Genomic DNA, 19,366 nt, shown 5'->3' on the forward strand with positions numbered 1-19,366 from the left:
CCAGTGTACGGTAAAATTGCCATTTTAGAGAATTTAGTACTATAAGGGTTTTAGCATTATAGCCAATGTCAATATCTTATCCTAAAAACAAGAAATCCCTTTATCAAGAAATAGGCAACTATTTTTTTTTTTTAATATACAGTGCCTTGCGAAAGTATTCGGCCCCCTTGAACTTTTCAACCTTTTGCCACATTTCACGCTTCAAACATAAAGATATAAATTTTTATTTTTTGTGAAGAATCACCAACAAGTGGGACACAATTGTGAAGTGGAATGAAATCTATTGGATTTTTGAAACTTTTTTAACTAATAAAAAAATGAAAAGTGGGGTGTGCAAAATTATTCGGCCCCCTTGCGTTAATACTTTGTAGAGCCACCTTTTTCTGCGATTACAGCTGCGAGTCGCTTGGGATATGTCTCTATCAGTTTTGCACATCGAGAGACTGAAATTCTTGCCCATTCTTTCTTGCAAAACAGCTCGAGCTCAGTGAGGTTGGATGGAGAGCGTTTGTGAACAGCAGTTTTCAGCTCTTTCCACAGATTCTCGATTGGATTCAGGTCTGTACATTGACTTGGCCATTCTAACACCTGGATACGTTTATTTGTGAACCATTCCTTTGTAGATTTTGCTGTATGTTTGGGATCATTGTCTTGTTGGAAGATAAATCTCCGTCCCAGTTTCAGGTCTTTTGCAGACTCCAACAGGTTTTCATCCAGAATGGTCCTGTATTTGGCTGCATCCATCTTCCCCTCAATTTTAACCATCTTCCCTGTCCCTGCTGAAGAAAAGCAGGCCCAAACCATGATGCTGCCACCACCATGTTTGACAGTGGGGATGGTGTGTTGAGGGTGATGAGCTGTGTTGCTTTTACGCCAAACATATCGTTTTGCATTGTGGGCAAAAAGTTCGATTTTGGTTTCATCTGACCAGAGCACCTTCTTCCACATGTTTGGTGTGGCTTGTGGCAAACTTTAGATGAGACTTTTTATGGATATCTTTGAGAAATGGCTTTCTTCTTGCCACTCTTCCATAAAGGCCAGATTTGTGCAGTGTACGACTGATTGGTGTCCTATGGACAGACTCTCCCACCTCAGCTGTAGTTCTCTGCAGTTCATCCAGAGTGATCATGGGCCTCTTGGCTGCATCTCTGATCAGTCTTCTCCTTGTCTGAGCTAAAAGTTTAGAGGGACGGCCAGGTCTTGGTAGATTTGCAGTGGTCTGATACTCCTTCCATTTCAAAATGATCGCTTGCACAGTGCTTCTTGGGATGTTTAATGCTTGGGAAATCTTTTTGTATCCAAATCCGGCTTTAAACTTTTCCACAACAGTATTACGGACCTGCCTGGTGTGTTCCTTGGTCTTCATGATGCTCTCTGCACTTTCAACAGAACCCTGAGACTATCACAGAGCAGGTGCTTTTATACAGAGACTTGATTACACACAGGTGGATTCTATTTATCACCATGAGTCATTTAGGACAACATTGGATCATTCAGAGATTTTTAGCTGAACTTCTGGAGTGAGTTTGCTGCACTGAAATTAAAGGGGCCGAATAATTTTGCACGCACCACTTTTCAGTTTTTTATTTGCTAAAAAAGTTGAAAATATCCAATAGATTTCTTTCCACTTCACAATTGTGTCCCACTTGTTGGTGATTCTTCACAAAACATTTAAATGTTATATCTTTATGTTTGAAGCCTGAAATGTGGCAAAAGGTTGAAAAGTTCAAGGGGGCCGAATACTTTCGCAAGGCACTGAATGCAGGAATGGCCTATGTTTGTAGATTTTTCTACATCACCCACATTTCTTCAATTGTTCTGTATATATTTACATGCAGTGAATTACAACAGAATTTAATGCATTTGTGTACTATTTGGGACTTTTGACAATTGAATGCTATGCGGGCCTTTCCTTTGCAGTGCAATATGTGTTTACACAGTGTTTCTCACTCTATAGTGAGTGTTTCAGCATGTGTTGAACTGAAATGCATTTATAGGTCCTATAAAAAGTATTCACCCTCTAGGAAATGTTCAAGTTTTATTGGCATTTAACACTGAATTACAGTGAAATCAGTTGTGATGTTTGGCAAAATTGAACAGAAATAGACTTGCTATGTCAAAGAAAAAACAGATCTCTGCAAAGCAATTGAAATTATCAATGAAAAAACACAAAATAACTGACTGTATAAGTACATACCCCCTGAAAGTAGACATTCCCCTCTCAAAACAAAAATCAACTGCAGCATGAAACCCTGCTTGCTGTGCTGAAATCATCTGGGACTAGTAATTTATAAAACAATTTTGGGTGTTATAGCCGCAAACAAATGCCACCTTCCTCCTTCCCGATTAGCACTGCCCAGCCACAAAATTATATGTCTGTAAGATGGAAAATACAGGTGTGTTGAAAAGCTCAGTTCTGGTTTCATAGTGAGACAGGGATGGCTTGACTAAATGCATTTTGCAGTCAGTGCTCTTTAGTCAAAAGTAACTTTGAAGGTTGTTTTGATATGTGCAATGGCCCCTTCCAACCTGCCAAATAAAAGAAGAGTGCAATTAACCCCTCACCATGGCAGGTAGAGAATCACTAGGGGAGCCAGGGGTCTAGCTGCAGGATGCCTATGCAGAGTAGGATGTTATCACGGTCATATATGCACTGGTACCTTCGTTTCAAGTTAGCGGAGATCTTATCAGTCAACCCCAAAATAGTTGATGGAACAATTGTATAAAATGCCTGGTGTCCTGGCTTGTGCATATATATGCTTAGTACACCTAGATTAAAGCACCACCCGGGTGCTGCCACCTCCCCCTGCTCCCTCACACCACAGTAACACAGCAGCATACTTTCTGGCTTCCCATGGCCCTGGTGGTCTAGCCAAGACCTCACAGGAGCACCTTGGGAAGGCTACATCACCAGTGCCTTTAGGGAGATCTTGTATGTAAAGAAAAAAAAGGCTTTCCCTGAAGATCTTGCAATATTTTCAAAATGTTGCAAACATCATTGGCGGGCCATGTCAATGAACTAGGAAAAATAAGCTGGCCTTCAATTATGTCTTTTTTTAATGGCCATGCAGGAAAATAAGCACAGGCAGGATGGACTAGTGACAGTGCACATAAAGATGAAGCTTGTTACTACAAGTGAGTAAACTTATTTTACAAAATATATTTGTAGAAGAGGAGGTCTGCTTTAAGATGCAGAATGCAAATTATATAAAAATGGGGTTGTAATATGGCAGTACTTATATAAATGTGAGTTATAAATATGGTGCACGCATTCTTACAGAAGGAATAATTGGAACCCCTTGCAGTGGCGTCACTAGGGTTAGTGGCACCTGGAGTGGTAAAACATGGTGTCACCCCCCCCAACACTGAGCAGGCTAGTGCATCTATGCATGTCTCCCCGTTTATCAGGGTGGTGGATAGAGCCAGGGAGGTATCGGAGTGGTGGATAGAGCCGGAATGGGATCAGGTGGAATGGATGGAGCTTCAAAGGGATCGAAGAGATGGGTGGAGCTAGGATAAGATCAGGGGATGGACAGAGCCAAGATGGGATCGGGGGAATGGATGGAGAATGGGATCAGGGTGGTAGATGGAGTTGAGATATGATCGAGGTAATGGATGGTGCCGGGATGAGATTGGGGGGAATGGATTTAGCTGGGATGTGATCAGGGGAATGGATGGAACTGTGATGGGATTGAGGGAATGGACGGAGCCAAAATGGGATTTAGGGAATGGACGGAGCCAAAATGGGATTTAGGGAATGGATGGAGCAGAACAGGATCGGGGTGGTGGATGGAGTTGAGATATGATCGGGGTTATAGATGGAGCCGGGATTGGATTGGGGGAATGGATGGAGCTGGGATGTGATTGAGGGAATGGATTGAACTGGGATGGGATCAAGGAATGGATGGAGCCGGGATAGAATCGGGGTGTGGATGGAGCTGGAATGGGATCGGGGGAATGGATGGATCCGGGGTGAGATTGTGGGAATGGATGTAGGCGGGATGGGATCGGGGTGCTGGGTGGAGCAGGAATGGGATTGGGGGAATGAATGGAGCCAGGAAGGGATCGGGGTGGCAGATGAAGCCGGGATGGGATCGAGGTGGTGGATTGAGCCAGGATGGGATCAGGGGAGTGGATGGAGCTGGAATGGGACCGGGGGAATGAATGCTGCCAGAATGGGATCGGACTGGTGATAACTAGGAGATTTGTTGCTGAGGGGAGAGGTGGGAGGCCTGCATCCCTGATATAATACACAAAACCCCAAAAAACTCTAAATGGGACTTTTAGGGCATCCACAACTACCATAGTATGTGAAAGGTATTTGAAACAAGTTGAAAAATAATTGCATAGACTGACTTTAAATTAGATGCAGTTTAAATGACAGATGGCTATTGAAACGGTCAACATACAACTTGGATGAAGACAAAAAATTGCCCAACGTATTTAAAATTTATAAATTATAGCTCATTCTTCTTCCAGGCTCACATAAATATCAAAAGTTATCCATTAAGATGAGAGGTATTTAGACATGGAACTGCATCACTGACACCACTGAACCCTTGGAAGTTAAGGTTTGATTTGCTGAACATGCAGACACAGTGGTTGGTTAAACAAATTCCCCAAATGCAGGTTATAGTGTGTTCAGTTTTACTTTTCTCTGTTGGTGGAAAACAATAATGACAAATAATCTCTTAGACAACTCACATTTCATTGGATATATGGCTTTGCTTAGAGTGTATCTAAAGCCAAAACTTTTTTTCATCTTTGATAACGGCATTAGAACATCTGTTTTATTTGCTGTCTGGGTCCCTGTTGGGAAATATAGTCTTTGCATCTGAACGTGAGGGGAAATCTGAAATTCTGAGCTATCACTGGAACAGAAAAAGGGGGAAAAAATTTCAATAGAGATATTTGGTACACAAATTTACTATCCAAAAAAAAAAAAGTTTTTCTTTTAGATACACTATAATTATAAGGTGCCTACAAACATTTTGAGACCATTCATCCTATACATTCATATCTCTGTAGACCTTCTACAACATCCCATGGCTGAAACTTTTTTGAGCAGAAAGACAACCAGATTGCTGAGATAGGTTAGATCAGGAGGTTATATAGGGTATCCTCCCTCTCCTGCTTATGGTAACAATAACTCATGTTCCTGATGCAAACATGATTCAGCACTTTTGTAATGCTAGTGTTCCAACCACTGGACCATGCATGACCTTACAGCCAATTGTTGATGTATATAGGCATCTCTAAGTAAATTAAATTGTATATACACAAAATACTTGCATCAAAGGGAGGAAACTGCACTAAAAAATTGCACTCAAGAGGTATAGAAAAATAGGGGGATGTTCTTGGAGCTGTACATAAATTAATAAAAAACAAAACAAAAAAAAATATTTTTTCTCAGTAATTTAAAAAAAAAAAAAAACTCTCAAAATTAAAGGGACAAGATGTACAAGCCCCTGCAAATTTTACATATTTGTATAGGTTACCAATTAAAACTAGATTTTTTTGTATTCATGCATTGTCCTCTGAGATCTCTCCCTTTTTTCTATATTACTTTTGTGCATCTTTAAGTATGCCATCAAGTAGTTGTAAGAGTCTCCTGAAATTTGCCCTGCAGAGAGAAACTGTGAGACAGTGTACTCATATTACTATACATAAGCAGCAATGTACATTATTCCACTTGCAGGCTTTACAGTGGTAATATAATCCATTGTGATCAGAGCACTTTCTTTTCTTCAAATAAAATATAAAAGTACCGAATGATTTATCTTTCCAAATAGTAAAATGCTTTGCAATATAAAATACTTTAAATAATCAAATCAAATCTATTCACATTTTGGGTGAAAACCTAGTAAGAAAACAGATTTTCATTCTAGTGGAAGAAAGAAAAAAATATGGTGTATCAGCATCTCTAAAAATATTTCCAAGATGTCACAAGTCTACATTCTGTGACAGTTTTCTTCTTCCTGCCAATATGTCAGCTTCCCCATTTCTTCTTTCATGATCTTTTACTGATGCATTTAAAGCTGAACTCTAGGCAGATGTCAAAGACACAAATTAATGCAGCTCTGTCTGTAATCATAAAAAAACATTACATTTATTTTTTAAATGCATGCAGTATAAGTACTTGGATATAACCTATTATCAGCCTCTTACAGTCATTGTACAACAGGGTTCAAGTGCGAGAGATAGAAGCAATGCACAAGAAGTCAATAGAGTTCTGTTCTGACAAGAAAAATACTGACATGGGTAGAAAACAGAGTGACAGAGAGATAAGCTTATTACTGCTAGTTCTCCTCTTATTGTCCATTCACAGGCTAAAGGAAAATCTGTGATAGCCTGGGCTCATAGGAAGTGGATAAAATGAAGTTTGCTGTCAAACTTAGGACATCTAGTGGCAGAAATTTTTTTAATGTGGGCACAGTTTCGGATTAAATTAGAATATTATAGCAAAATCTGTATTTTAGTTTATTTTGTTTTCAGTCAGATTATTTTTATTGGAAAATAAATTTGACAAATATAAGTCAGTTGTACAAAGAGCACATACAGTTATACTGTACCATAGCTGAAGATAAAGGTCCATATATGCAAGATTTAAATAAACAGAAGTTCAAGAGAAGAACAAGTGAACAGTTTTGATCAAACGTGAATAGCTGCAGTGCATTAAGAAGAGCATGAAACCGACCTACCGTCAAATATGGGAATGTCAGGATATTTCTACACAGGGATAACATTTACATTGAAATATGTAGTTGATCTAAAATATACAGTAAATGTATGATACCAAGGGTGTAAACAAACTACATATAGCACTGAGAGTATCCACTGTAGTTATTGAAGACATATAAAAAGGGCAGAAATTAAGTATTGCTACCATAGTAGTTTGTCTAGGAAGTAGATGGGGCCAAAGTGGGGAAACACAACCAGCATTTACATTGAGTATAACATTTGTGAGGGTAACCTCGATGTTGATATGGGATGAAATCGTGATGACAAAACACGTCATGACATGGCTTTATGGCAAATGGAAGTGACTCATTGGAAATTGGCGGAAGTGACATTCCAGCAAGGTCCACAGTGCGATGAGACTTTACCTGCTGATGTTTGACCCATAGTTGGTCGTTCTTTTGAAGCTCTTATCCCATGCTTATTTTTAAGTTGTCTAATGTAAGCACAATGATTGAGGCTTTTAATAAAGTTTGTACGACTTTTGAGACATACTGGTGGAGTTTTCCTTCTCTCTCCCCATACACGAGCTCATTAATTCACTACTGCAGAGGCTGGGACCGCATTACTTGATTTCATCAACCTGTGGGGCCATACTGCTTGTCTGCCAAACACAGGAGTGTGGGGCATATAGCTTTGGTGAGTTTACATCTTATAGGGAGAGGTATATGGAGCACTAACGGTGTGGTATGAAGATCTCTACTTGTGTGAAGGATCCTATTTGTGTATCACAGCACATTTAGTTACCTATGGACTTTTTTTAGATATAGTTGTTTTTTTTTCACTTGGGTGATTTCAATGATTATCACTAGGGTTTTTTCTATCACTCTGTATTTATATATGTTAAGATTATAGGTTGGACTTAATGGACTTGTGTCTTTTTTTCAACCTTTATGTTATTGTTATTGTTATTGTTGTTATTATATAAATGTCATTGTAATTTCATTGGTGAATATTATTTTACACTACATTATAATTTCTATATTTGAGCACCGCTGTTCACCTACATTTATATTTTACCATAGTAGTCCGTCTAGGATGTAAATAGATGGGGCCAAAGTGGGGAAACCAGCATTCCCATCGAGTATAACATTTGTGAGGGTAACCTCAATGTTTGTATGTTAATCTCTCACTTTCCAAGGTATTGTTAACTGTATTTTTCCATTGGATGAAGATTGAGGGAAGACATCTAGTTTTGTGCTATTAATTTACAGGTGACAAAGAGCAGTCTCACAGTGGGGATCAGGAAGGATTCTGAAACTATGTTCTCAGGGAGTATTTGTGAAGGCCAATAACCAGGTCTATTATTTTATCTTTTAATAGGCTATTCATTTGTATATTTTTTTTTTTTAGCTGGGATTTTCCTTAAAGGAATATATAAGATATGGTAAACAAGACGCGTAAGAAGTTAAAGAAATCTGAAAGGAAATGCAGCTCTTTTTTTATCACAACAATATTGTTAAAGGAAATTTTAGCTTATACTGTGTTGTCAAACAATATTGACAAGACAAAACTTTCCTTCACAGTACTGCACCATTACATGTTATTGAAATATATAAGAATGTCTTTGCAGAAGAGGGTATTGATTGAATAATGTATGAAATGACATTAAAGCTGCAGCCAAAAGTATGTATCTGTGGTACCTATCAGCATCTGTTCTGTTCCATATGACAATGATCTGTGGTATACCTACCCAAGGGGCTTTTTTCTTAAAAAAATAGATGCAGGTCTTCACGTCCCAAACTCCACCAACTTGTTTATTGGTCTAGATTTTTTTTTAATTACCATAAAGTCCACTGTTTTGGTAATCTGACCATTAAGAGTGTGGAACAGATGCCTTCCATTATTTTACCAAAAATGACAGATGTTGTAAAATGTTGATGCTGTCATGCAGCACTGAATATGAAGCATTTTGTACAGATTAATCTGCATGAATGATTCATCAACATGAATTTTGCTTTCAAAAGGAGGAGGAAGACTTTTTTTGCACTGGCTGGTCAGTGATAATGAATGATTTTATTTGAATTTGGTGTATGATATACTATATGATATACCAATGACTACTTGTCATATCTAAATATTAGATTATTTGGGTTTTAAGCTTTTTTTTTATCCATGCCTGTTACCATCACAGGTGATTCAAACATTAAGTCATTGTTATAGTTAAGGCCTAAACAGTCCTATGAGAGAGGTGCTTTCATTGCGGCTCAGCTTCACTTTTTAGTTAGTCATTGACCCAGATCAAATATGTAGTTCAGGAGTTTCAACATCACTACCATCTTATTTGATTCAGGTCAGTGACTCTAACCATTCTAACCATTCTTATAAATATTGTATTTACAGTGCTTTTAACAGTTTTAAGAGAAATATAACTGCATTAGAACTTTTTTTCTGTTGGAGTTGAGCATTAAAGTGAACCTGTGCCCAGACTATGCACATACAAATGTTTGCAAATTTTCAACAAGCATTAAAAGCACTTTAAAGCACTTTCCTCTGTAGCTATAGGCATTTTGGAGAAATCCACCTTCAAAATTCCTTTCTCTTTATCTGCTTTGGAAACAGAATCTTTGCAGCCTGTCAGTCCTCTAAGTAATTACACAGAAGGTTTGTCTAAACTGTTAGAATTCGACTAAGTCCTGACTGCAGTCTCTATGCTGATCTTTGAGGCTGGATTACATCACAGCACATGCAGCTAGAGAGCGCATTGCTGACTTGCTTACCTTGATTTACCTGTACAGGGCACAGCAAAAGGTTTGCTTAACTTACTCCTTCTCTACAGAGCCCCACTTTAATTCTCCTGCTGCTCTATCTAGCTGCCAGGAGTAAAAAGGGGAAGCCTCATGTAAGCTCCCAGTCACAACTTATAGCTTACATAGGGCCATAGGCGGCTCTTTAATTAGGCAAATTAGGCGGTGGCCTAAGGCCTCACTCTCACAGGGGCCTCACGGCTGCCTAATTTGGCCAACCCAGACACGGAGCATCACTTTTTGGGGAATGTCTCTCTCCCTATAAGTGGAGATCCTCTTTGCTCCGGTAAATTACCTGCATTGCCAGGACCTTGTGTATCCAGGCTAAATCCTGCTGGAGCAGAGCCAAGTGGCTCCAGTGAATTCCCCAGGGGGGTGCTAATGTGGGCAAACCTGCCCTCCAGCGTGATTGGGCTGTTTGGTGTCCAACACACTGCAATCTGAACTCAGTGAGAGATGCTGGCTGCCTCCTCAGCTCTGATGTCTACAGACAGGAAAAGGAGCTGACAAGAGGCGGATCCCTATCCTGCCTGTCAAGCTTCCTCAGCAATGGTGGGACTCCTGTCCTAGCACAGACTCACCCCTGGCTCCATTGTCTCACCCACCACTCATAACTTGCTTGAATTATTTTTTACATTATGGACGTGAGTGGGGCCTCATGTCTATGTTTTGCCTAGGGCCTCACAAAACCTAGAGCCGCCTCTGCATAGGGCTGAGGATTCCCTCATTGCTACACTGTGATTGGAAGAGACTTCTTGAGTCATGCGCTCCATGTACCAAATGGAACCATGGGGGTGCAAAAGGAAGGTGGTAATTAAACAATGATTTTCTCCTCCCATTAGATTGTTTTTCAGCTAAGGCTCGCCATGGGCAGAGTGAATTTCTTTTGTGCAACCATGGGTTGACAGGGGAATCCCCCCAGGGAGCCATTGTGTTCTCCCGGCAGTGGGGAGGGAGGAAGCAGGAGAACTCAGTGATTATTGCTAGCAGCTATGACAGCCACTAGCAAAAATTGCATGTAAAATCTGGCAGGCTGGTTGTACCCAAGCTGATCAATTGATCAACTTGGGTACGTTCAGCCTGCCCATACACAGTTAGAATATTGGCTGGTTCAGCAGAAACTGTCTATGACTGGCTGACCACTTGAACCATTCACATGTTACACTATTCTATTCTATTGTGTGCATATATTTAAAATATACATACATTTATATATATATATATATATATATATATATATATATATATATATATATTGGTTATAAATAAATGCATTCCTTCTTACTTTGTGGTATTTTATTTGCTCGGCTTTGGCAGCTGTAAAAGGTTCAATGACAATAAAAGAAGGAAGAAAAAATGTAACTTGTGGTGTGTAATCATCTCAGTTCTCTGTATATTACTTAATGAGCATTCTCAGAGCTTTCAATAGGTTAAGAATTTCAGGGAAGAGAAGAACACAGATCTGGATATCCCTAGAGAACATTGCTAGTATTGGATCTGACATCACAGCCCGTGGTTTAGGTCAGTCAGAGACTGTTTCCATGGCAATGGTAATTGCATTTTTGAACGAGCAGCATTTGGGGGCACTCATATTGCTTTCTCCTGCCCATGCCCTAGAAAGTAGAAAAGTCAGAACAGCAATTTATTGCATTTATCCTGTGTCCACCTAATCACTTCTTCAAATCAAATTTTATGATTATTTTATTCAAATTAGTAGACCAAGAAAATTATATAATAAACAATTATCTACAATATATTTTAGTGTGTAAGACTGTGTCTTGTCCCTCTGTCCAGCATATCATGAATATGATTGTTATTCATATTTTTTGTATAATCCAAATTATATTTATATATCAAAATATGTATTTAAATTCTACATGTATTAATATCAGTTAAAATGGTGGAACTCAAGGCAAAAATTTACTTTTTTTACCCCCACCCCCATCCACATCTTTTAATTTTTATTTTTTTTACATTATGGATAATCTGATATAGAGCAGTACTTTCTTTACATCCCAGTCCATTGGCAACTGGAGGTCCATTCCTCTGCTCTTGCGTGCTGAGTGGGTATTCTTGTATCATCACGTACAATGCAGGACCATTTATGGTTATTCCTGCATTGTATATGATGACGTTTGCAGGAGAGACAATACCAAAACCAGTCAGAGACTATCAAGAAGAAGTTTTGGGTGACTGGTTGTTACAGTGGGAATTGTCAGGAAAGAAGACTTTAGGACCATTGGTTAAGAAAGCTTCTTCCTCTATTAGATCATCATAACTAACATTATCTTTTGCATCAGCTGGGGTGTGAGGCAAGGTAAAGTATTTTATTAATGCCTGGAGTTAGACTTTTAGTATCATAGATAAAATACAAATTTTAATCACAGACTAAAGCATTATTTTTTCTGAGACCCATTTCTAATTATTAGAATAGTACTTATCTGACATCTATAGCTCAAATCCGATCTTGCATTCTCCTGGAGGATCATGAGAAGGCTGTAAGTATCGTTTTCTACTAGTTGATTTGCTTTTTTGCTTCAGAAGAAAGCATGTTCTAGTTGATTTCACTAGACTCTTTACTTTTTAGTGAGATTTGTATCAATTACTTTGTGTGTTGAGACCAAATCAGTCAGGCATAAATAATTTACTGTTGGTAGGACAATTTGTGCTGCATTCAGTTGGCGAAATCAACAGATTGGACAGATAACACATGTAACAGATTAAAGAAAAAGAAGAAGAAATATTGGCCAGGGCCTACCATAAATTTAAGAAATATAAATATATTTAAAGGCTAAGTTCACCTTTGTAATCAAACTGCCTATGCAGTTAAGGCACTCCAGTAAGTAAAATAAAAACAAAAAAAACACTGTAGCTTTAGTATTGTTGAATAATATTCCATGTAAGGTCATTTGCACACCCACAGAAGTCTGGCTTGAAACACTTGCATAGATAGCTGTGCATCGTCCTGTCCTGTTGATAGGGCTCTCCAACCTTTGGATGCTAACACCCAGCATCATAGAAGCAAGCATGCTTCATTGATAAAATCCCTGTGTATGTGGAGCATTCGCTGTCCTTCCGCAGCAGAGCTAAGCTGAGCTTTTGCGTGAAGATCATTACTAAATAGACTAGGGCTTTTTAACAATCTGCGTCACAAAGTGAGCAAGTGCATTTCCCAGTCAATACACTGAAGGTGAATGGACAATGCATTTAAAAAGTATTTACATTGTGATGTTTCATAAGTATGTAAGTATTTGAAAGCACACAGCTGATTTTCCAATTGCTTGAGATCAAAAGAAGCTTGTCTTGTGGGTTGCTCTTTCCGACCTCTTCTTCTATAACGTTAGCTGCCCAGCTATCATGCTGATGATTTGACTCCAATCCTCTAAGTACTTGAATTCCACACGCTTTTGTTTGTATATTATCCAGGAGTTAAAATTACTTTTCAAATATAAAGCAGTTTTTATCATTTTTGTAATCCAGCTGTTTTTTCTCAAAATATTCATTCATTTGTTTATATTTTGCTTGTGTTCAGGAAAGAAAATTAATGTTGGCTGTGTTGTTTAATAATACATTTATTGGCGGCTTTCTATCAGCAGTACACCTAAAGTGTGTCTGTAATTACATTACAATGTGCATAATAGCTTCTAACACTGCCCATGCTTCTTTTCCAATTAGCTGTTACAATTTGTTCCCACAGGGGTGCAAGACAATCTCTCCTTGCGTTGTGTTACGCGTGGTCAGCGCTCCGAAATCTCTAATATATGAGAATTGACTTCTCTGTCTACAATGGAAGCTTTCATAATGTTTCTAGTACTGCTTGGTTGGCAGTGCTGGTCCCTGTCTTGCAGAAAAGCAGATTAGTACAGCTCTTTCCCCATTAAGCCGTCAGTTTTAATTTAACAGAGCGGCTCAGAGCATGGAGACTATTTCCTTTTGCCATTCCTATTTCAAAGGTGTGGAAGAGATAAGGAATTCAAGTTAGCTCAAATGAGTCTGTTTGCATTTTTTACAGGAAGAAAAAGAACAGAGAGACGGCACTGCAATGTCTGTGTGCAACAATGGTACCAGGATTTCATCTCCACAGGATACTGCCAATGGCTTCACTCAGCCCACTGCTTCAGGCACATGGCATAGACCTGAAGAAGAAGCAAGAACCACCGAACCTCATCTCGTCAAGAAAGCCCACAGAGAGATCCTAGACCATGAGCGGAAGAGACGAGTAGAACTAAAGTGTATGGAGCTACAGGAAATGATGGAGGAGCAGGGGTGAGTAAGACATTAGTAAAAATCATTGTAAAATTGAAAAACAATGGGGTTGATTTACTAAAGCTGGAAGTATAACGTGTGGTGCAGCTCTGCATAGAAACCAATCAGCTTCTATGTTTTTTGTCCAAGCTTAATTGAACAAGCTGAAATTAGAAGCTGATTGGTTTCCATGCAAAGCTGCACCAGATTTTGTACTCCCCGGTTTTAGTAAATTGACCCCAGTGACAAGGGACAAAACAAAATGTGTAACACCCTTTTAGAAACACCTGTAAATAAGTAATTTTTTCCATATACAATGTTTTAGTAGACTACCTTCTCATTAAAGCAGACCTTCAGCCATTTTTTTCAACTTTCCATCTATTAAATCTTCTTCCCTTATTGTTTTAAATTTGGATAGCAAAACTTTTTTTTTCTACCAGTAAATACCTTATACAGCCCACTTCATGTTGAGTCATAAGAAGACAATTGAGAGCTGCAGGGTGCGCCTCTGTGTGTCTGTGTAAATCCAGGAGGTGAAGAGGCACAAGCTTCAGCTACCCACAGTTAAAATGGTTGCATCCAGACTTAGCAGAGGTAGATTTCTGCAGCATATTTGGCAAATACAGAATCACTGTATATATAAAATAATATGCAAAGTGGTTGAACGAGGTTTGTCACCCTGACACAGCCCATCCCCGGTCGTGGTAAAGAGCCAATGAAATTGGCTCTTTACCATGTGGCTGGCTGTGTCCAATAACAGCCAGCCACAGAATGTGAACAAACCGCGGTTGTGTCCAATAACAGCCAGCCACTGAATGTGAACAAACCATGGTAATAAGCTGTTACTGAGTTTTCCTCCTCAAACAAAGATTGTGTGTGAGGAGGAGATTGAAGTACCAGCTTGTTACCGCTTACAGCGCATACCAATCACAATGATTGCTCCCCCCTAATAAAGAGAACCTATCACCGCCCATCAAAGTACCTCTCACTAGCCATCTGAGAACCTGAATACCTGTCACCAGCCCATCTGAGTACTAGAGTACCTGTCACCAGCCCATCTGAGTGCCTGAGTACCTGTCACCTGCCTATCTGAGTAACCGAGTACCTGTCACCAGCCCATCTGAGTACCCGTGTACCTGTCACCAGGCCATCTGAGTACCTGTCACTGGCCCATCCGAGTACCTGAATACCTGTCACCAGCCCATCTGAGTACCCAAGTACCTGACACCAGCCCATCAGAGTACCCAAGTACCTGTCACCAGCCCATCTGAGTACCTGAGTACCTTTCACCAGCCCATCAGAGTACCTGAGTACCTATCTGCAGCCCATCAGAGTACCCGTGTACCTGTTTCCAGCCCATCAGAGTACCTGAGTACCCATCTGCAGCCCATCAGATCACCCGAGTACCTAACTGCAACCCATCAGATTACCCGATACCCTGTCACCAGCCCATCTGAGTAGCCGAGTACCTGTCATCAGCCAATCAGAGTACTCAAATACCTGTCACCAGCCCATCAGATTACCCGAGCACCTGTCTCCAGCCCATCAGATTACCCATCTGCAGCCCATGCCATATAGACTATACCTTGCTTTCCAAAATTGAGTCTTTTTGTTGGCAATTCCACTGTCCTGTTGCTCCAGGACCTTCAAAAGTGTTATAGGAAGATATGAAATGATATGTGTAATTTATGCCCCTAGAAAGCCAGAAGGTACTACTTCAATGCTGGACCTCTCTATGTGGCCAGGCAGTGTAAAAGTCTCACACATGGGGTTCCGCATATCACACATACTCATGGGAAGTAGCAGAATGTATTTTGGGGTTTTATTTTTGCTATGTACATGCTGTGTGTTAGAAATATCATATAAATTGACAACTTTGTGTAAAAAATAAGTACGTTTTATTTTCAAAGTTCAAAAGACTCATTATGCCTCATAGAATATATGCTGCCTGTTTGCTTTCCAAAATGAGGCCATTTTGTGGGTAATTCCATTGTCCTGGTTCTCCAGGGCCTTCAAAAATGTAATAGGTTGTTAGGAAATTTTATGTGTAATATATTCTCCTAGAATGCCTGACGGTGCTCCCTGCATGTTTGACCTCTCTATGTAGCCAGGATGTGTAAAAGTCTCACACATGTGGTATCACTCGGAACGAGTAGCAGAATGTATTTTGGGGCGTAATTTTTGTTACGTACATGCTGTGTGTTAGAAGTATCTTATAAATTGACCACTTTGTGTAAAAAAAATATGTTTTCATTTTCTTTTCACGTTTTTTGAAGACTTTTGGAAAAAAATGAACTGTTCAAAGGACTCATTATGCCTCATAGAATATATGTTGGGGTGTTTGCTTTCCAAAATGGGATCATTTTGTGGGTGATTCCATTGTCCTGGTACTCCAGGACCTTCAAAATTATAATATGTGTAATTTATGTTCCTGACGGTGCTCTCTGCATGTTAGATCTCTCTACGTGGCCAGGCTGTATAAAATTCTCACACATGTGGTATCGCCATACTCAGGACGAGTAGCAAAATCTATTTTGGGGTGTCATTTTTGCTATGTACATGCTGTGTGTTAGCCCTTGTACACACGGTCGGACATTCCGACAGAAAATATCCGATTGGACCGTGTTGTCGGATAATCCGACTGTGTGTGGGCTCCATCGGACTGTCTGAATATTCCGACGGACAAAGTTTTAGAGCTGGGCTATAAAACTTTCCGACAACATGATCCGATTGGACTTTGTCCGATTGTGTGTAGAGAATTCCGATCGGACAAAGTGCCACGCATGCTCAGATCAAATTCCTAGACCAAAGCTATTGGCTACTAGCCTGAACGTAGTCCCTTCCTAACGAAATAACGTCATCACGTTACGTACGATTGGATTTTCCAACAAGTTTGTCTGACCGTGTGTATGCAACACAAATTTCAGACAAAATCTGATGGATTTTGTTGTCGGAATGTCCGACCGTGTGTACAAGGGCTAAGAAATATCTTAAAAATTGATCACTTTGTGTAAATTTTTTTTAAAAAAAATACGTTTTCATTTTCTTTCCAAGTTTTTCGAAGACTTTAGGAAAAAAATTAACTGTTCAAAGGACTCATAATGCCTCATAGAATATACATCGGGGTATGCTTTCCAAAATTGGGTCATTTTGTGGATAATTCAATTGTCTTGGTGCTCCAGGGCCTTCAAAAGTGTGATAGGTTGAAATGTTATGTGCAATTTATGCTTCTAGAATGCCTGACAGTGCTCCCTGCATGTTGGACCTCTCTATGTGGCCAGGCTCTGAAAAAGCCTCACACATGTGGTATCTCCATACTCCGGAGGAGTTGCAGAATGTATTTTGGGGTGTAATTTGAAGTATGCAAATACTGTGTGTGAGATTGTTGTTATGACAATTTCTTATGACAATTTTGTGTAAAAATAATTATATCTTAATTTTCCCAAGGATTGTGGAAAAAAATTACAACTTCAGAAAACTCACTATGCCTCTTACTAAATACCTTGGACTGTCTACTTTCCAATACGAGGTCATTTGGTGGGTATTTGTACTTTCCTGATATTTCAGGGCCTCAAGAGTTGAGATAGGCCGTCAGATGTGATCGATTTTCAATGATTTGCACCATAGCTTATACTCTATAACTTTCACACAGACCAAATAATATACAATTTTCCAAAATGTTCACTCATTTTTCACTTATGTCGCAAAAAATAAAAAACCCAGTGGTGATTAAATACCACCAAAGGAAAGTGTGTGTGAAAAAATTATAAGAATTTTGTTTGGGTACAGTGTTGCATGACTGATTAATTGGCATTGAAAGTGTGAGAGCGCTGAAAGCTGAAAATTGTTCTGGGCAGGAAGGGTGTATAAGTGTCCTGTAGTGAAGTGGTTTAAATGTATGAAGTGTATGGCTTTCTTTTTTTAATCCACTTTGTGTCCCCTGGGATGTATATATAAATGAAATTACAAAAGCTACTTAGACAGCTTTTCATCCATCAAATTATTGTCAGACATGGTGAACATTGCATGGAAAAAGAACGCCAAGTTGTTCACCATTGATAATGTTGAAAACTGGCCTGTTGGTACATGCACTCAGAAGCTTTCTAAAACCAGCAGATGTGCTAGTTGGTTGGGAAACAGCCATATGGTCTGTTTTCAAATTACTATTGTAATTTATCAGGTATGACCAGTCTTTCTTTTTTTTTCTAGTTATCATTTTTATGCACTAAGACTCAAGTTGAGTCTGGATTAGACACCTTACTGGAACTGGTTTCTCTGTGTTGGGTCTCCATAAGCCTGCTTGTTAGAGGAATATACCCATCCACTGCACTCCTTGGATGTTTTCAAATTTAAGTGTAACAAATATGAAAGGATCATGAGATAAGTGCTGAGGATGAAGATGTCTCTCAGTAACATAATACACAACTAGAGTGTGTGTTGATGAATCTCCTGTCTCCTGAGGTGTAAGTATTTGCATCAGTGGATGAGCTGCGACCAAGGTTTGGACTGCAGCATCCAGAGGTTCAAAGATTTAAAGTCACCTTTACAAGAAAGCAATATTTGAATTATTTAAAAGTTTTAAAATAAATATAGATTGAAAGAACAAGGTAATACTTAACAATCTAAAATTACACTATGGCCATGCGGAATAAAAGCATTTGAGGCAGTGATAGGGACTAGATATTCATTATGGGCAGACTTGTCTATAAACCATCAAATATTCAATACTCTAAGGTACAGTAGCTGGAATCCCTAGAGATAAAAAAAACACTGCTGCAGCCCTAGGGAGGTCAGACAGTGCCTTTCATTACAGAGTAAAATGTCATATATATTATTGTGCTACAGATACATGGAATTCTGTTTTTTAAGTAGGAAGCAGAACAAGTCTTACATTTCAATGATACGTCTATTGATTTGGTGATAACTTTATTACCTATAACCTTAGTCACATATACGCTATCTTTTTTGAGACTAATAAGCTTTTTTTGGTATTATCTTGCAAGTCTTGTTTTACTTTCTATATTTTATATATTTTAGAGTGTCACTCAACCCATATCATAAAAAAACTATCAATAAATGCTGTATTACATGCTGTTCATACTCAGTCACTATGAGATTTGTTTTCTGTATTCTGCAAAAAAAAAAAAAACTGGTTGATCCTACTGCTATTTATCTGAACCTTCTGTTCATGTCCTCATGAATTCAGCTAAGGATTTTTTAGCTGTAGTGGCAACTCTGAACATTCTTAGTTTTCAGTGAGTTTTTATGCTGAGCATTTCCTCCCTGATCAAATCTGAGCAGCCTATGTGACTATAGAGTCACACATGTGGGTGTATACTCAGTGGTAAATGACAACCCACTCCCTCCCTCCTCCATTCTCACTAATCAGGGGTGGGATATTACATGTAGACTAATGGAGGCTTCACCCCCCTCTTATTTTAACCTCCCTGGCGATAATCCCAAGTGTAGCTAGGGGTGGATTTTCATTACCAAAAGCGGTAACCCTCCGAGCCACACTTGGGATTGCATCGCAGCATCCTGGGAAAGTTACTTACCTTGTCCCTAGGCTCCTGCAATCTTCTCCTTCTGTGTTTGCCCGCTGTGTACTCAATGTACTGTGTGCCGGGCTATGTTCC

General features: G+C 39.3%; 1 protein-coding gene across 1 annotated transcript in view; it reads left to right on the forward strand.

The window, feature by feature from the left end:
* LOC143958907 (uncharacterized) overlaps positions 1–19,366 on the forward strand; it is a 382,425-nt gene that overhangs the window by 41,083 nt on the left and 321,976 nt on the right. Inside the window, exon 2 of the mRNA XM_077467890.1 lies at positions 13,498–13,751. Coding sequence (XP_077324016.1) covers positions 13,528–13,751 — 224 coding nt within the window. The 5' untranslated portion in view covers positions 13,498–13,527. The remainder of the gene's footprint in view (positions 1–13,497; positions 13,752–19,366) is intronic.

The sequence above is a fragment of the Lithobates pipiens genome, unplaced genomic scaffold (genome assembly GCF_037356315.1).
Source record: "Lithobates pipiens isolate NorthernLeopardFrog02 unplaced genomic scaffold, aLitPip1_a1.2 Scaffold_64, whole genome shotgun sequence".
Taxonomy (NCBI): domain Eukaryota; kingdom Metazoa; phylum Chordata; class Amphibia; order Anura; family Ranidae; genus Lithobates; species Lithobates pipiens.